The sequence below is a fragment of the Palaemon carinicauda genome, chromosome 5 (assembly GCF_036898095.1).
Source record: "Palaemon carinicauda isolate YSFRI2023 chromosome 5, ASM3689809v2, whole genome shotgun sequence".
Taxonomy (NCBI): Eukaryota; Metazoa; Arthropoda; class Malacostraca; order Decapoda; family Palaemonidae; genus Palaemon; species Palaemon carinicauda.
In genome coordinates this window covers 92,328,223-92,348,214 of record NC_090729.1, presented here as the reverse complement: position 1 = coordinate 92,348,214, position 19,992 = coordinate 92,328,223, and the positions used below count along the sequence as shown (strand labels likewise).

Sequence of the window (19,992 nt, the reverse complement as noted above, 5' to 3'; positions counted from 1 at the left end):
AAAATGCAGCATTCAGTATCCCACTGCTCCATTTGCTTCTACACATAAGCAAATGGTATTGTTTTTTTTTTTTTGCTAAAATTGTGAACTAATTTCAAGCCGTACAATGCCAGGTAAACCTTCTGCACCTTCTAAGACAGTTAACCAAAGTGTTGAGTTAGATGTATACTATAGCAGAGAAGATGAAACTATGTGGACGAAGGCTGTCATTACAGCATCAAAGAATCTACCAGTAGTTCACTACATTAAGAAGGATGAAAAGAATATAATGAAGAATGTAAATTTTACTTTTAACAAGACGTCAAAAAGAGTGGTAACTTCCCACAATTATAGCACCATAAGGATAGATTCAGCATTAGCCCATTGGATAAGTGATTGTAAGAATACCATTGCATTGGATGCAAATACCATACACAAGAAGGTCGGGCAGCTCTACGGCAGGTTTATGGTGATGGCCGCTCCCACCAAAACAACTGAATTTGATGTTAGAAAGAGCTGGTTTAATAAATTCTAAGAGGTTCAACTTTGTGTGTCCCTGCATGGAGATGTTGCTTCTGCTGACAAACCAGCCACAGACGAGTATGTGACGGAGATGTTCAAGAACATCATCAAGTAAGAGGGTTATTCAAGTAAGCAAGTTTTCAATATGAATAAGATTGGCCTCTTTTGGAAATGCATGTTAATGCAGACATTTATTATGAAAGAGACCAGGACCCCTGGATTCAAGACCTAAAAAGATCCTCTCACACTTATAATGTATGGAAATGTCTCTGGCTTTATGATAAAGCCAGGGCTTATTTATACAGTAATTTATGACTAAAAACCAGAGAGACCTAAAAAACAAAAATAAGGCCCTGCTGCCAGTGCGTTGGATACACAATCAAAAAGCATGGAAAATGAAAGCACTGACATCAGATTGGTTTAACCAGTGCTTTGTCCCCTAAGTTCAACTTTTTCTACCCAAAACAAAAAGACCTTAATTTTAGAAAACTTCTTCTAATGGACAATGCTGGGTGCCCTGTGATCAACCTGTATTATGAGGGCTTACAGGTAGAATTCTTACTGCTGAACACAACATCGCTGATTCAGTCCATGAAACAAGACGTTATTCATATATTCAAGGTAATATACTGTATACATGAAACTCCTTGCAATATCAGCTTGAATCTACAGATCCGGATGATAACTTCTCGCTGAAGGAGTACTGGCATGGATACAACATTTCTACTTATCTCCAAAATATCCAGAAGGACACAAATGCTTGACCAAAGAAATTGTGGCCTGAAGTGGTCAATGACTACAAAATATTCTCTCCATTGGAAACCCACCACTCAGCAGTATATAAGGCAGTGATGCTGGGAAAATTGCTAAGAGGAGATGGCTTCACAGATATGACTACCAATGACACAAAAGACCTGATTGAGGCCCACTCAGATCTGCAAGTGAGGGCAAAGATGAGGAGCATTAAGATCTTTGAGAAGAAAAGGAACCCAACCAAACACTAGAATGCCTCTCAGCTCAAGTAAAAAAGGCAAAAGAACTTCAGTAGCTGTTCAGTACATTTACCTCATCATCTACATATTTCAGTCCTGCACAGCTAATCATCATCATCTTTAATCAAGATTATATCTTCATTAGTGAGTGGCAATTCTAATTTCTACTTTCACATATATGTAAGGATGTACTGTATCTACAGTAAAAGCAATCTTTAGCCTAAAGTGATTAAGAGTATATCATGGTTTTATAAAAAGTGTTGGGAGGGTTTATACAAGCTTAAATTTAGAAGTCAATAAAATAATGGCAAAAATCAAAATATCAAAAAATTAAATCAAACTGTGGATTTATTGTATCTACCTTCGCAATTCTTCAGCTATTGAGGGGGTTTCCTATAATGGCACATTCACGATAACCAATGGATTACAGTACATTACATTTGTCAGTATGTCCAGAAATTTGGAAATACAGTATAACCTCACAGCAACGGACTTCTGATATACCGCACTAATTTCAGATGGCTAGAGTAGCATTTTGTTGGCAAAGGTCACTATAAGAAGTAATCAGTTCTTAGATCTATATATCTATTTACTGTATATTTATTCATATAAAAGTAATAAAATAAATTTATCATTTATTATTGGCATACCATCATAATAAATGGGCTATTAAAAAATAATGGTATATATTTGAAATACTTTTTTTCTTTTTTAATGCGAGTCTACCTCTGAACATGTAAACTCAATCAGCTGATCTAAAGCAACCAGTCTCAACTACAGTACATGCCAACATGAATTACAAGTAGTTTTCTTAACAGTGTATATGTAAAGATGATGTTATTATAAATGTTATTTTACTTATGTAGTCTTGCAAATTCAAAATAAACGAAAATAAAGCCGTTTCCATATCATGTTTCCCCTACATATGACGCCAAAAAGGAAAACACAACAAACGAATGAACATGCACATTTATACATCCAATTAATAATTATTGACACTAATAGCTTTTAGTAAACTGTATGTGAACTATGGTAATTTATAACATACAGCATAGACATTTGTTCAGTATTTATTACAGGATGCTTTGAATAAGTTTGGAAATTTCATTCAGGCCTCAGCTGATACATATAAAGATTGTCAGCTGATTCAAGTTACCGCTATCAAGGGTATGTACTATATGAATAAATATTCTTCATATAATTTCAAAACTTATTCAAACTATCACATAATCAATACCAAAGGTTTCATACAGATTACTAAAAAGTATAAATATCGTTAGTTATCACTTGAATGTATAATGAGTTAGTTCATTCATTTATCATTTGTTTGTTTGTTTGTACGTTCGTTCGTCGAGTGAAATGTAAACTGACAAAATGTCTTTCCTTTTGGGCATTGTATGTAGGGCATATGTGATATAGAATCAGTTTTATTTAGTTTATTTTGAATCTCTAAACATACATTAAGTAAATTGGAATTGTAATAACATCTTTCATAATCAAAACCTAAATTATAGGCTATGCTTAAAAAAATCACAAATTCTAAGTAATTTGTATTTTTCCTAACAGTACTTACCTTAAACTACTTTCTTAGGAGTATCTGGGATCTCCTTCACATCCGACCAGAGTTTTGTGTAGTTTACCCTAAACCCATTTTCTATGAGGGGTAACCTCAGGCGGAGTGATACGCGCCCTGAGGCTAACCCCGGGTCAGAGGGCAAGCTTGCTCAGGTCTCGACCTCCAGTAAGTTCTTGGTAGCTAAGGTCTCTAAGAATACCAGGGGACACTTGGGGAAGGCAGGGTGGGCCATTACCCGAAAGTAGTTCGAGGTAAGTACTGTTAAGAAAAATACAAATTACTTAAAATTTGTGATTTGTTCCAACACGAAGTACTTACCTCGAACTACTTTCTTAGGCGACTTATACTTTAGGAGGTGGGCGTGGGAGTGGCCCTTAACAGTTCTTGAGACCGTGCTGAGGAATATCCAGACCCCTACAAAGAAGGCTAGGTCGTGTTGACCCCATAGAAAATCAATCGAGAGGAAACTACACAAAAACCCATCTTAGTGTCTAAGAAACTCACCTGTGCAAGAAATCCTAGGGGACATGTCTTCCCCCCGTTGAGGTACAAGTCTCCGGCTCAGGGCCCTCTCTGAGCCCACTTGAAGCGGAAAAAAGGGGAAGGAAGTACAAGGGGGTTTAAGGAACGAACCTGTGTCTCTTGTGCTTGTTACCCGCGGTTATCACTGAGGCTATACCTTTAAACCGTTTGGAGCGCGGAAACGACGGTACCTATTGAGAGCCCGTCCAGGGATTTTCTTGAAGAGTCCTTCAAATAGCGAGCAGTGAAGGTAGACTGGTTCGCCCGGGTGTCTGCCCTCAGGATCTGGCCCACTGCCATATTCTTCTAGAAAGCCAATGTAGTATTAAGGCCCCTAATGTCATGGGGCCTGGGCTTTCCCGGCAGGGGGATTCCTGCCTTACTGTAGGACCCTGATGATGACCTGCCGCAGCCAGAAGGAGATGGTGTTTTTCAAGACTGGCTTCTTCACGAGGCCAGTGGAAACAAAAAGGCTTTTGATCTCGGGCCAGAGTCTGGCTGTCCTCTCCAGGTATTTCCTCAATGCCCTGACGGGGCACAGGCGCAAATTCTTCGAGTCGTCCGACCAGGGGATTACCGGAATTGAGAAACCTTCAAACCTGGGGTCCAAAACGGCAGGATTCTGGGTCTTCGCTACGAAGGAAGGGACGAACTTGAACGTGACTTCCCGCCAACCTTTCGAGTGAGCCACTTCGTAGGACAGACCATGGCTCTCGCCCACCCGTTTAGCCGAAGCTAACGCCAGCAAGAAAACCGTCTTGAGAGTGAGATCCCTGTCCACGATGTCTTTCAGGGGCTTGAACGGAGGTTCGGATAACATTTTCAGGACCCTTGCCACGTCCCATTGTGGCACCTTCACAGCTTGCGGGGGGCATGATTGCTCGAAACTTTTAATGAGCATTGAGATATGCCTGGAGTTACCCAGGTCTATGCCCTTCAGGAGAAAAACTTGGCCCAGTGCAGCATGGACTCCCTTGATGGCCGGGATGGACATGTTGACCATGTCCCTGAGGTAAACTAGGAAGTCCACTATCTGCGGGATGGAGGCACTCAGGGGCCTGATGTCCCTAGCGGTGCACCATTTGGTAAAAGTGGCCCACTTAGCCTGGTAGACCGCTGCTGATGACCGTCTCAGGTAGCCCGACATCCTCGTTGCTGTACTCGACGAATAGCCCTCCCTCCTCAGGAGGCGCTCGATAACCTCCACGCGTGAAGGCGAAGGGACCGAGGATTCTCGTGGAATCTTTGGAAATATGGTTGCTGGAGAAGGTCTGGCCTGTCCAGAAGGGGCCAGGGTGGCTGTTGTGCTAGATCCCTTAGGTCCAAGAAACCATTCTCTCTCTGGCCACCAGGGCGCTACCAAAGTCATCCACAGGTTGTCCGCCCTTCTTACTCTGTTGAGGACCTGCCTGAGCATCCTGAAGGGGGGAAAAGCGTACACGTCGAGATTGTCCCAAGGATGTTGGAAGGCATCCTCGAGCGCCGCTTTTGGGTCTGGCACAGAACAGAACACGGAGAGCTGTGCGTTCAACCTCGTTGCAAAGAGATCCATCACCGGCGAACCCCATTTTTGAATGACGGTTCTGGCTACTTCCGGGTGCAGAGACCATTCAGACCCTACCAACTGCCCCATCCCGCTGAGGCCGTTGGCGAGGACGTTCCTTTTCCCCGGAATGAACCTTGCCAAGATTCTGATCTGCTCCACTTCGGCCCACTCCAGAAGTTCTAACGTGAGGACGCACAACTCCTTCGACCTTAGGCCTCCCTGTTTCTTTATGTAAGCCACCACCGTGGCGTTGTCGCACATCAGAGCCACGGTCTTTCCCCGGAGTAGGTGGACGAACTCCTGGCACGCCCTTCGTACTGCCCTCATCTCTAGCACGTTTATGTGCTGGGTCTTCTCTTGGGCCGTCCAGCTCCCTCTTGCTGACTTCCCTAGGAGATGGGCACCCCACCCCTCCTTTGATGCATCCGTGAACAGGAGCACCTCCGGGGGGTCGGCTGCAAAGGGTAAAAGGGTATCCCCTTGAAGGTGTTCGTCCTGCAGCCCCACCATTCTAGGACCTGTTTCGTCTTCGGAAACACCGGGACCACCCTGTAGGGGGAGTCCCTCTGGTTCCAGCTCTCTTTCATGTTCCACTGGATCTCCCTGAGCTTCAGCCTGCCCAGGGGGACCAGGTTTTTCCGACACAAGGTGGTCTACCAGTCTCTGCCAGTCCTTCGCCCTCCTGGGCTGGCCCGTCAGGAAGGGGCAGAGGACCTGGTCTAAGTTGTCATGCCTTTCCGAAGAGGGGAAGGCTCTCACCAACCGGGAATCCAGGACCATTCCGAGGTAGGTCATCCTGGTGGAGGGTATCAGTTGGGACTTCTTTAGGTTAATGGTGATCCCCAGAACGTTGCAGAACCAAAGCAGCTTCTCGCCTTGCTCCTTCAGTACTTCCTCTGAGGGTGAAAGTAACAACCAGTCGTCTAGGTACCGAATCAGGCGAATGCCCTGTTCGTGTGCCCAGACCGAGACCGTCGTGAAGACCTGGGGGGCTGTGGACAGCCCGAAGCAGAGGGTCTTGAACTGCAATGTTTGGGTACCCCATTTTACCAGTAGGTACTTCCTGCTGGAGGGATGAACCGGGATTTGGAAGTAGACGTCCTTGAGATCTACTGACATCATGAAGTCTCCTTCTCTCAAAGACACCAAGACCGACTTCGGAGTGTCCATTTTGAAGTCGGTCTTGCAAACGAACTTGTTGAGGGCTGAGAGGTCTATGACCGGTCTCCACCCTCCTGTCACTTTCTCCACCAGGAACAGCCTGCTGTAGAACCCCGGACCTGGGTCCAGGACAGGTTCCATTGCCCCTTTTGCCATCATTGCTGAGACCTCTCCCTGCAGAGCTGTCTTTTTCAAGGGGTCCTTGGGGGCTAGCCACTCTGCCTGCTGGTCTGGCATCAGAGGTGGGGGGTCCGCTAGGAAGGGCAACCTGTACCCTTCCTTCAGTACTGTCACGGTCCACGGGTCCGCCCCGTGGTCTTCCCATGCTTGCCAAGAATGATTGAGGCATCCCCCCACCTGAGGCTTCGCCAGAAGTAGGGGGCCTCCCTCCCTATCTTCTCCTTGAGGTGCAGCCTGAACGTCCCCTTCTGGACGCTGAGAACGATGGTCTATAGGCGGTTTGGGCCGAGGCTGCTCCCCTACGGGAGGGCTGAGACAACTGGGACCAGGCCGTAGAAGAGTTGTCTCTCCTAGGCTGGCTAGGAGAGGCCCGAGGAGGGAGAGGCATGTCGGCGGTGGACCTTCTGTACGCCGGCCTTCTGACTGGGAGGGATCTGGGCTCGTTCGGGTCCTTCATCTTCCTAACCCTCTCGATTGATTCCTCCGCTGCCTTCAGGGGAAAAATAGCATTGTCCCACAGGGTCAGGCTTCTCAGAGACCGGGCCTCTCTGTCCGGAAGCCGCCTAGTGATTTTACTCAGGACCGTGTCCCTCCTCCGCAGAACCTAGTTGGCGGCCATAGCTAGCGAATGGTAAGAGAGGAACTTCAGGGCCTTACCTCCCGAACTGATAAGTTCCTTGAGTAAGGCCCGAGTTTCTGGTACCGTGTGGTCATATGAAGACTGGACGCCCACCAGGGTGGAGGCCCACCAGTCCAGCCACGAGGAGACATTGACCAAGTCCTTCGAAATCTCCTCCATCAAGATCGCCTCCGAAGGAGAGAAGCAGATCGGAGCTGTCGACGCCCTCTCTTCCACGGCTCCCTGCCCCAACACGGCGAGTGCCGGCTCCAGTACACAGGCGCCTGCTCGCTGTCCCTCAGGGAGGTAAAACTTACTCTGGGACTTCAGGCCCTGGAGTACTTTGGAGGCACTCTGATTCTTGGGAGCCTCGGCGTGGTTGGCCACGATCTTGTCCACATGGGCTCTACCCAACTTTACGTCCCTTGCTAAAGGAAGAGCCAAGGAGGGCCGCTGCTGGACCGGGGCGTCCAACAGTCTATTGAGACTGGAACGCCATGATTCTTCGGAGGAGGGCTCCGGTTCGTCCAGCCTGTGGTGGCTCCTGATGAGGCCTATTACCATCCGATAGGCCGATACCGCCGCTGCCGAACCCTCTCCGTGGTCGTTGAGTTCTTCCGACGGACGCGCTGACGCATGCGACGGGGGTACTCCGGCTGAGGCTTTGCACATGGGGGAGTCCTGGACCGACCCTCTTGCGGGGGTTCTTGCTGAAGGATGGGCATCGCTGTCAAGACGGAGGCCTCCGTCCTAGGGGAGCCATAGGTCACGCTCGTGACAAGCTAGGTGAGCTTTTGAGGTCAGGACTCGGCTGCCAGACCGAAGGGGCGACTCTCTCCGCTGGGCGGATGGAGCCGGAACCTTCGCGGACTTACGCCTGTCGACTGGAACCTGCAAGGATGAATCCCTCCGTCGGTTGCCACTGCTTCCGGATGAGTACCTTTCTGAGGAGTGCGCCCTCGGGCGCCAACTTGAAGGGCCCGGCGCCGCAGCTAACTCCAGCAGTCTGTTGCGGTGAATCATCACCCACTCACCGTCCAGGGAGGCACTTTTCCTCCTCTTCCTCCTGGGGGATCCTGGGCGCCGACTCTCGTGGCGCGAGCGAGAGCGAGAGCGCGAAAGCTTTCTGCGGGACTTCTCCCGCCGTCTCCTGAGATTCCTCATCGCCTCATCCTCCGAGGAGCAGGAAAGCGCCTCTACTGAGGAGACCGAAGACTTGTACGCCCACTTTGATGATCTCACCTCTCTCGCTGGTGTAGGCAGGTTCCTTTGACGCTCCGTGGACGGTGACGCCTGTAGAAAAACTTCCGGGAACGTGGCCGACGCCGCTGGGGGGGGGGCGTGGAGGCTCTTCCGTGGGGGACCAGGTCCCGAAGCCTTCCTCCATCCTCAACAGTGACCTAAATGGCGTCTTAGGGGGAACCCACACAATGGGGTCCGACGGCAGGGAAAGCTCCTTCTCGGCATCGCCCTCGGCTGCAGAAGTGCCTGAAAAACAAGCCCAAGAGGCTGGAGAAGAATTAGGGACATTTTTCCCCCACATGGGGTCATCAGAGGAGACGTGACCTGCTTGCACCAGGACTCTGTCTCCCGTACACACTCCCACCCCTCCCTCAGGACCTTCACTCGCCTGGAACTCCGCCACAACCCCACTATCCTGAAGCTCAGACTCTTGGGGAAGGGCCGCGGGCCTCTTCCCTGCAACGGACTTACCTCGTCCCCTACTCTGGGTAGGGGAGGGTGGAATGGAAGCTCAGTCCGACGAGACGCCCGGCGAAGCAATGGAGGAAGGAACGCTCGGCTTCTTAGGCGACTTCTTCGCCGCCTTCTTCTTCTTGGTGCTATACCGCACCACTGCACCTCATTCCAGGACTCGCACTCCGGACACGTGGCGGAAGGGGAACAAACACTGCCCCTGCACAAGGAGGTCTACTTCGGGTTTTGAGAGGAACGCTCCACACGATTTACTGGCCATAGGCCCAGGACAACGGCGGGGATGCTCCATGAGGCAGGAGAAAGCACCACGAGACACAAGAACGCACAGGGAAAGCATAAAGGGACCACGTGGTTACCGCGTGAGACACAAAGGGGTCGGGGACACACAAAGTCACACTGGGATTAGGAGAGCGGCGAGATGATATCGCGACGCGACCAGAGAACTTACTGGAGGTCGAGACCTGAGCAAGCATGCTCTCTGACCCGGGGTTAGCCTCAGGGCGTGTATCACTCCGCCTGAGGTTACCCCTCATAGAAAATGGGTTTAGGGTAAACTACACAAAACTCTGGTCGGATGGGAAGGAGATCCCGGATACTCCTAAGAAAGTAGTTCAAGGTAAGTACATCGTGATGGAACAAAAGGTTTTTATGATTTAGCAGTCTATTTACACTACAGAAATGAGATAAATTAGAATTAGTCTTCATTTCTTAACATTTTCATTCAATAGGTCATTTTATGGTCAGATATATGCAATATTCATATTTATTTTCTTATTCATTTACAAATAAAATAGTCTTGTATACATTATTTTATGATATTCTTTGACTTAGATAAACATGTAATTTAGGCAGTAGCAGTAGTTTCCAAATTACTTACTATTGTTATCTGGCATGAATTCAGTTTGTTTTGATATGGCCCATGATTGAAGTAACCTATTTTCGTGAGTTTCATTTTGCATTTAGCCTATGTAGCCTATATTTACTTAATTTTGTGAGTGTCATTTAATTCCTTTTTTGGGCTCAAGCCATGTCATCCTGATGGAAGGTTCCTATTGGTAGCTTTCTAAGGGATATATGAAAGCTACCAATAGGAACCTTCCATCAGGACGACATGGCTATCTCACCCAATTATGTCATCCTAAGGTGAAAGACAAGTGTGATAATCTCAGCTGCTCGTTTTGACATTAGCCACATGTTTGGCATAGATGGTAGGCCTATAGCCTATAGAATTTGGTATAATTTTGCTTGATTTTCTGCATAGGCAAACTTTTTCGCGATACAACAAACTATCGGCGGTACCAGACACGCCTTCCCCTGTATTAGTCCGTTATTGCGATGTTCTACTGTAGTAGGATCGTCTGTATGTATTCATGCTTGCAACTTCACCGGGCATTGGCCCTACCAAGTCGACAATGCCGTTTTTTCATCAGAATAACTAAGTTAAACAATGGTGGTTCTGGTCACTACTCGGATGAATGATCGCTTAGACACTAGGTGCTCTAGACAAACAAGGATAAATGTATTTTGTTATCTTGTTCTGAATCCCTTAACATATTAGATAAATACTTTTAGCTACAAGGAAATCGAGATCTTTACATGTTTCCTACTTTTACCATCATCTAGAAAGTGTGAAACAAAGTTCAGGCTCTCTCTGAACTGCAATGACTCTAATAGCCTTGTCAGGATACAAGGGAAATAACCTGCGGTACTCGACACACTGCTGTCAAAGTGCCGAAGAAGGTTAGTTTACTAATTAATCTATTCTAACAATACATTCCAAAGGTGGTTCATATAATCACATCCCGTTTTACATCTAAACACCTGGTAGGCCTAATTTTCAATGACACTCTCAAACCCAGGATTTCCCAACATTCTAGATTGTCCTTTATGGGTTGAAAAAGACAGTCTACCATTATTTTGTATCAGACAATAGTTTGTTTATTTTTTTTAGGGTGTCAGCCTAAGGAGACATCAATAACTAGTGTCTTTTTAAGGTGTCATTTTAGGAGGAGAGTCTTGGTAGTAGGTTGCCCAGGGCACCAGCTACCCATTGAGATCCTAGTGCTACAAAGTTATTAAGTCCTTTGACTGGCCAGACAGTACTACACTGGATCCCTCTGTCTGGTTCCAGGTAATTTTTTCTTTGCCTATACATACACCAAAGAGTCTGGCTTATTATTTCCACATTCTCCCTTGTTCTCACACAAACGAAAACATTGAGATTAACATACAATTCTTCTTCACTCAAGGGATTAACTACTGCACTGTAATTGTTCAGTGGCTACTTTCCTTTTGGTAATGATAGAAGACACTCTTTAGCTATGGTAAGCAGCTCTTTCAGAGGGCCACACTCCAAAATCAAACTATGGTTCTCTAGTCTTGGGTAGTGCCATAGCCTCTGTACCATGGTTTTCCACTTTCTTGGGTGGAGTTCTCTTGCTTGAGGGTATACTATTCTATCTTATTTATTTTCCTCTTGTTTTTATTCAAGTTTTCATAGTTTATATATGAAAGACTTATGTTAATGTTCTTACTGTTCTTAAAATATCTTATTTTAAGCCCTTGGGCTTATAGCATCCTGCATTTTCAACTAAGGTTAAAGCTGAGCTAGTAGTAGTAATAATAATAATAATAATAATAACAACAAATCGATGATTATTTCAACACTATAGTATCTGGGATTTGACATACTTTTCACATACTATAACATAAATTTTAGCCTGTCAGTATTAAAATTCTCCAGTAATCAGGTCAACTTGTCAGGATTGGGATGTGGCGTTACATATTTTGAAGGTCTAATCCTTAATATTCAGGAAATTTTTCCTCATAAATTTAACAGCTAATCGCATGATAAACTGCAAGCACTATCCTTTAAGGTGGGATTTAGGAGCATAAGATGTGTTTTTCTTTTATCTTCATTCAGGCACAAATTATTTTTTTTAAAAGAATTGGTTTTAATTTCTTTTTTCACTTCCCCCAATTACAAATAGGTGTAAATATTCCATCTGAAAATAATGTGATTGTTCCGTAAGACAGACATTCAGTATATTTTTGTACAAACTACAAACATTACAGGTAGTGCTCCAATTGAAAAATGGAAAACATTAATTGTGCTACTTACCATTAGCCGTTAGATTCTTACATTATTTTCTTGGGGCCATGTATCTTTTAGAAAAGGAAATTGGTTATTTTTTTTTTTAGAAAATAATGGGATCTTTTTTGGAATTTTTTTGGGGAAAGCATCAATAAACTGAACTTCTAGAGAAGAAGCAATACAAACATCAGGTGAGTATAGCAATAAGAACAAAATTCTGTTGCTTTTTAAAAACATTAAAATCTTCTAAATCAGAGAAACTTCCAGATTCTGATAAAATGTCAGACAAACTTTTATGACCAAAACTTGAATATCTTTGTCTTCTAAAAACTTTACAAAAGCAAATAATATGTTGTATGGTTGAATTAGTGCCAAACTCACAACTCTTCGTGGGCACATTAAAAATCAAAGGGTCAATATCGTATGACCAATATGCAATCTTGTTAAAATACTTCTGTCCTTCCAGTGCCTCACTACTTCATATAGTCCATAGGCCAAGGCCCAAAATTTCATGTATCGGTACCACTTGGGTGGGCAAATTCTGGTTACTATTTTTGTATTGGTGTATATCCCTAGATCACAATTTGACATGATAACCCTTGCAAAGTAGCAGCTTATTACTCTTGAATAGACAGACCAAACATCGGTTCGACTCAAAAAGACACTTTCTCCAAACATTATCTGTTATGTCATTATGTCCACCCACAATTTACTAATCACCAATAAATACATATAACGGCCCTACTTACTAGCCTAAGTACATATTCTTAGTTATGCATTAATTATTAGGCTGCTTTCGACAAATCTACAGTGCATTTGGTCAGTAATTTCAGTTTTTTTTATAATATATTATCTACTGCTAAGTTTTCTATATTCAACAAATCAACCATGTTGCATTTTATAAATTGACAACTAAATAATGTGATAAGTCACATAGTTCAATTACTCCTTTATCTGAAAACAAAATGCAGATGTTATGTGCGGAAACCTACTCAGCAGTAATTAGTGTGAACTGAATAATGGGTTAATAATACAGTGAATCTTGCAGCATCATTCATTATACAGCTGGTACACTAGACTTGGCTGACATTTTAATAACTAGTGTATTCAACTTTACATACTTTGACTCAACTTAAATTGAGCCGATATCATAGTTAGTGAAGTCCAAACCTCCAACTATATTATGACACTTGTGATTCAGTCACTATCATCGTCTACATCAGAGTCTGTTAGTTCCACAATTGGCTCTTCCTAACTCGGTTGTTTGGCACAGGGTTGTAGCTTGCCCATATTTGTGTACTTCAAGCCATTGGTAAGACATGTGCTACATGGTAATTTGCTGGATTTCACACACTTGCAGGAGAGAAACTGTAGCACTGAATCTGGTGCTGGTGAGCCACGCATCCAGTTGATGACCAGCTTTCCATCATCGCCTGTGGTCCACGCATGGTCCTTGGGATTTGGTACCGAAGGTCGAGTCTACAAAGACCGCCTCCATATGGCAGCCTGATTGTTGGCATGGGCAACATGCATAGAGAGTCAACCCTAACAAGGTGGGAGCTGACTGGATTTGAGTTCACCACATCTGGCACAAAAGAAGTGATAGCAAAGTGTGTTCACGTCTGTTGTGTGGGAGCAGGGTGCATACATATGGCATGTGATCTCTTGTAGCTTCTGAAACAGCTCATCGGATACATCCCATGAACTTCTCAGCTCAGTGAATGCTTCCTTGGAGGGTCTTTTCAGTCTTCCTCTTCCCATTGGTCTTTGCCCATCTTGACACAGTCATCCTCACATGTGACATACAAAATCTTTTTTGGAGTTTCTCCCTGTATTTGGATCCTTTCCATTTGTCTACCAAGAACTTGATTAGATTTGTCTTGTTGGCAGAGCTGCAAAGTAGTTTCTGCCATTGCTGGATGTTATGGCCAGGCACAATATTCCTGAACTGGATGCCCCTGTCACGGAACTGAGTTGTTGGTGGATTTGACTCCAGTCGTTCTTTTTTAAAAAGATTGGTATGCTTCCTCTCCTATGCTGTAAGCATCAAAGAGATCGCTGGCTACATCTGGCGGAGCAACAGTGGCAGATGACAAGATTGACAAACTCTGCATGATCTAGACTGAATGGGTTTAACCAGCAGGAAGTGGGCGAGGTTGAGCTTGTCGTAGGCAAAGCATCAAGGGATCACCAGTCGGATAGAAATAGATGAAGCATTCAGTCCCAGGATGATCTTTGTCGTGTCCAAATATAACACGCAGAATGTGGAAAGACCCTGTCTTCTCTGAGAGAGTCCATATAGGCTTAGAAGCGCTCCATGATTTGGGTGCACGCTGTGGTTTCTAGGAGTTCTGTGAGTGATGCCCCAGAGACATTTTCATGGTAACAGGCAACACTCTTTATTGCTTCTTCCAGGTAATGAGTCTCTCCAGGATGCGTGATCTCTAGCCATGGAAGGTTGTATTTGCGGCCATCTATCACACCAGTTATAGATCCTTCAGCGATCATGCCCGACTCCACACAGACGTCTCTCAGCCCTGCATCCAGAAACAGTTTATCCAAAATGGGGAGCAAATTGCAGATTGCGTGGAACACCCACGTCCTGATGATAATGCTGCTGAATTTCTCATGCTTCCTTACTATTTCTGCTCAACTGCAGAGATTCCACTATGTTCAGTGGCGGGTTTCACACTTTGTGCACAAATGATAATTCTGTCATAGGACTATTGATCGTTGGTAAGTAGCCTAAGGTGTCTTTGGCCAATGTGACATGGTCATGGATCTGTATGTTGAAACCGGCCCAACTGCTAATGGTTTGATCTTTGGGGACAGACATTCTAGTAAGTAAGCAGACAAGGTTCTTTTCCATAGCAACCTAGACATCTACAGTTGTGTTGACATCTATACATTCAAGAGCACAACGTTACTTCTTATCTATTATGGCCAGTTACTGCTATCGTCATAGGCTCATTGAAACCGGAAAGTGTTGTTCACTCTCAATCTCCTATTATTAGTTATTCTTAACTAAAATAACTTCACTATTTGAATACATATGAGGCTTAATGCACAACTGGTATCTGAAATAAATTTAGGTTAAGTTCTATACCTGAAAGCTTCAAGTTTTTCAGACTCAGCGATCTCCCTGGAAGCAGCAATGTTTCCATTGAAAACTGAAATGCTGAAAGCTGAAAGTTGAAAGCTGCATTCTTTTGCACGATTATGATCAACCAAATAATTCTGGTAATGTTATGTAAGGCCCAATAACATCAATTTTCATATGATATTGGCCAATTTTGCAAATTTCGCAAAGGCGCTGAGCCCCAAAAATTGCAAAGGTTATCCCATATCAAATTATTTATATTAACTCCATAAACAACTTGGTAGAGGTAAACTTTTGCCCTCTCAGATGGTACCAACATCTGGTCTGGCCCATGGACTAATATACATAGAATGGTGTGGAGATTACTGACGAGTTATGAGATGTCTTACTTCAACTACCATACTGTTCTAATGTACTGAAGTAGCGGTAGTAATGTACAATTCCCCTTGTACAGTAATACAAATTATGATATTGTGATAGAAACTATGTGAAAACATCGAAGGTTGTTATTTATTGTGTTTGTCAACCCCGCACAGGAAGCGGTCAGTTGGTTGAGTTAATTGATCCTAGAGCCCCAATATTTTGGGGTTATTCAATCTTCACAATGGTCTCTGTTACCTGAACCCTGTAAAGACTGAGGGCTACCTATATATAGCAATTCCTACACCTAGTCAAATTCCACAGAAATAATATACTGTATTGTATCATGGTAAAATACCATTAAATAAAATGTTTAAGGTAAAAAAGTACTTCATACAATTGCTTGCTTTTCATGATAGGAAATTATAACCAAATTGCAATAATTAACAAGGGACACAGTTTTAACTGAATATGAAAATCTGCTAAATATGTAAGAAAGAATTCAAAAAAAAAAAAAAAACTTTTAACTTCAGTAAAGAACCTAAAATAAATAACTTGAGATTATACACCACTTACCGAATATCTGCAGAAATCATGGGGTAAAGTTCTACCCATAATGACATTGAAGTTAGTTTGCCCTGTTCATGAAGCTCATCTAAAAGAGATATGTAGTTATCTCTACATTTTCTCTGTTGTCGTTTAATTCGCCTTTTCTCCCTTTCTCTTTCTTCCTCCTCTTCCTCCTCCAATTGTTTTATATGCTCAGCAAAAACAATAAGAGCATCTTCCTTGTCCATACCTGCGTAAACATACAATAAACAAACGATACACATAAGCAGAATTTTTATAAAATATGTTATATCTATAGTCACTCGATATTTATACTGCTTCTTCTCTAGAAGCTCTGTTTATTGACATTTACAACAAAATAAAAAAATCCCATTTTCTTTCCTTTTAACAGACCTGTCTCTCTGAGAAAGTAATGAGACACACTAGTGGTTAATTGCAAGTACTAAGTACCAGATACTCAGTTATTCTAGTTTTTAAGTCAAACTATTCCCTATCCTCTTGACATCACAAATCAGTAAGGAGGAGGATGGGCACATATATAAAGATCAGGTGAGTATAAAGATAAGAAGAATTATTCTTAAAAGGTTGTTTATTTTTATGAAACTCTCCTAATGTTCATATTGCTGACTCTCGCTCACTGATGGTGGTGGGATGGCAATGAAAGGAAAGGAATAGGAGATTAATAGAATAAAATACAGTATAAGTCAATTAAAATTCCAGACTCAATTGGTCTAGATTAATGGTAACAAATCATCCTGGAAATAAGGGACTCTTAGATTGTTTTCCTAAAGATAATATATCAGAAATATTTCAAAAACAAGAAAATTATAAATTAACGGAACTAGAAAACGTTAAAAGACCACATTGCCAGCGGCCACTATAGGACTTAAAAGTAGACTTAGCAATTCCAGTTATAAAACCCAGACTCTTCAAGCTGTTATTTAGCTAACACCAACATCTTATACAATTGAGCTGCAGTTAAAACTATTTCCAAAGAATTATTTCACCAAAATTACCCTGAACCTTAACCTTCAAGGCTTTTATGAGATTTAGATTCAATTCTTTGAGTTTCTGGACAGTATGATTTAGAATTCTAATCCCACATAGGAAATTAGGGACACTACCTCAAATGTCCATAGTTTGTCTAAAAACACCGAAGAGTACTTAATGGACATTTCTAAACAGAAAGTGAAAAAAATTGCAGTAGACTCCAAGTCTACATTTGACATTGGTTGTCAGAGCAGATTTGTTTGTATTGGACAACGACAATAGAGGTCTAAAATTTGGGATCATTCACCTTTTGGACAAAACTTGGCTATTAACCCTTTTACCCCCAGGCTATTTGGAAATTTCCAACCCTTAACCCCCCGGGGGTTATTTTTTTCCCAGCACATTTTGCAGAATATATTTTTTTAATTGCTCTAACAGCCTTAATTTTTGTCATAGAGAGGTCTGGTTGGTCTCATTCTCTTGGAAAATGCCTGAAATTTCTCAAAAAATTATAAAAAATATGAAAAAAAAAATATTTTATAGCATTTTTTTGCAAGGACGTACTGGTATGTCCATGGGGGTAAAGGGATGGCTTTTGTGAAATGTACCAGTACGTCCTTTGGGGGTAAAAGGGTTAAGAGTTATTCTGCTGCTTGAAGAATGCCTGAACTTGTTTCACACCTGTTAAATTATAGCAAATTCTAGGAATATGTAAAGATCTAGATTTTTCCAGTATGTAACAAGGTATCTTTTATGCTAAAGGATCTGGAAAAGAACAAAACACATTGGTTTTTGTTCTGCGACATTGCAAACATGACTACGCTTGGGCAACCCATCCATATCTAAATTTATTCACATATTGACACAGGTAGCGACCATTCTCTTGGAAGAATGTGATTTTAAGAACTTAATTCAGATCGTGAAACAAATCACAGAGAGTAACTGTGAGGCCTATGCACTCCTCACAAGATTTCTAAAGAAAAAATTATCACCCAAAAACCATCCCAGAGCAATGATTATCAACAAATCCAGAGCAACATACTGTATTGAGTTCTGGATATCCAACTGAATACAGTAATCCCTCACCTATCGCGGTTAATGGGTACTAGAACCGACCGCGATATGTGAAAAACCGCAAAGTAGGTTCCCTCCCTATTTTTGGAATAGGTACATTTTTTTGTGTACATGTATATATAATAACAATAAGAGTATATTAACCCTATAAATGCATATGTTATCATTAGAACATTAAATAATATAAATTATATACTGTACATAAAATAAAGTACTGTATAAATACTGTAATATAAATACAGTATTTAATACATTACGTACTCTGTATGTACATTTACATTTATACATAATTAATATATACAGTAAATATATAAATAGTATAAGTGTACATGTACATACACATGTAGATATAAATAGTATACGTGTTTATACTGCAGATATGTTTTTAGAACTCTTTTAATCTTATAACCAGATACGTAACTCACTTCTAACAATGACGATGATCTTGATAAATGACAATCTTGATAAATGACGATGAAACACCTGTGCAGTATGATGGAGGTGATGAAGATGATTTACTGCACAGGTATTAGAGCTTTACTGCTCCTCAAGTGATGCCTCATCGTCAGTTGATAAGAGGCGGTGGATCCTCAACGACAGCTTCCGATAGAGCTGGAGAAACTGCAGGAGGCGGCGTAGTGGCTCGGTGGGAGGCCGGAAAGGCAACAGAAGGAGTATCTGATACTTCTGCAGAAAGTTTTCGGCGCACTAGGAACATCGTGATGGGAAGTTGTTGACGTTTTTTCATCTGAGCAAAGATGCTCTTGTACAATGCCATTACACCGTCAATACGGTTACTAAATTTGATGGATCTGACCATATCATTATCGATTTCCTGGGCCCTTTGTTGCAGAACTCTTGCAGGTTGTCCAAGGTAAGGCCACGTTCCTCAGCTTCGTCGTCGTCGCCAACGTCGGCTGCCTCTTCTTCTTCCTCACTCGCTGATCTTGTCATTTCAACAAGGTCTTCGTCGGTTAGGGGCTCCAAGTGGCACTCGATCAGTGAGTTGACGTCATCCATCGTCATGTCAGAGAAACCTTCGTTGGATACTAACCGTTCCAGCCTCACAGCCTTATCTAAGGCGGAGTGGTGAACTTCGTCTGGCGTAAATCTCTCATTGTCATGAATGTCTGGCCACAATTTTCTCCAACTTGCCTTCAATGTTTGCTGTTTCATCTCATTAAGAGCTTTCTGAATGTTGGCCAGGCACGTTGCAATGTTGTATTCCTGCCAATATCTCTTGAGGCTGAAGTCCTCGTCGATGGAGGAGATGAGGCCCTCCATCGTGGACCTCGTGTAGAGGGCCTTGAAGGCCAGAATGACCCCCTAATCCATTGGTTGTATGAGGGAAGTGGTGATGGGGGGCAGGAACATCATTTGGACCTGGTCATAATGCAGATCCGTTGCATGTCTGCCTGCACAGTCCATCAAGAGGAGGACCTTAAAGGGCAGCCGATTCTCCGTAAGGTACAGCTTCACCTGTGGGATAAAGCAGTTCATGAACCAGTCAAGTGTGAAGGCTTTGGTTATCCATTCCTTTTTATTACTCATCCGGTAGATGGGCAGCAAGGCTTTGTTTTTGTTTTTCAAAGCCCGAGGATTTAAGGACTTGTAAATTAAGCCGGGCTTGAGCATGAAGCCCGCGGCATTCCCGCATGAGGAGATTGACGTGATCTTTGTGGGCCTTGAACCCTGGCTTCTTCACTTCGTCCTTTTAAAGGAATGTCCAGGACGGCATCCTCTTCCAGAAGAGGCCAGTCTCATCCATATTGAACACCTTCTCCGGGAGATAGCCACCTTCTTTAATTAATTTCGGGAACTCGTCTTTGACGTAAAAGAGCTGCCTCTTAGTCTGCCGAGGCGGCCTCCCCATACAAAGGAACACTGCGAAGGCCAAAACTTCTCTTGAATTTCTTGAACTAGCACTTGCTGGCAACAAAACAACATTTCTCTCGTGGGGCAGGATCATCATCTTCGTCGTCATCATCACC

At 43.2% G+C, this 19,992-nt stretch overlaps 1 protein-coding gene across 4 annotated transcripts in view; it reads right to left on the bottom strand.

The window, feature by feature from the left end:
- Prp40 (pre-mRNA processing factor 40) overlaps positions 1 to 19,992 on the bottom strand; it is an 874,860-nt gene that overhangs the window by 234,577 nt on the left and 620,291 nt on the right. For all 4 annotated transcript variants that reach the window (XM_068373863.1, XM_068373864.1, XM_068373862.1 and 1 more), the window contains exon 12: positions 15,944 to 16,166. In XM_068373863.1, the coding sequence (XP_068229964.1) occupies positions 15,944 to 16,166 (223 nt within the window). The remainder of the gene's footprint in view (positions 1 to 15,943; positions 16,167 to 19,992) is intronic.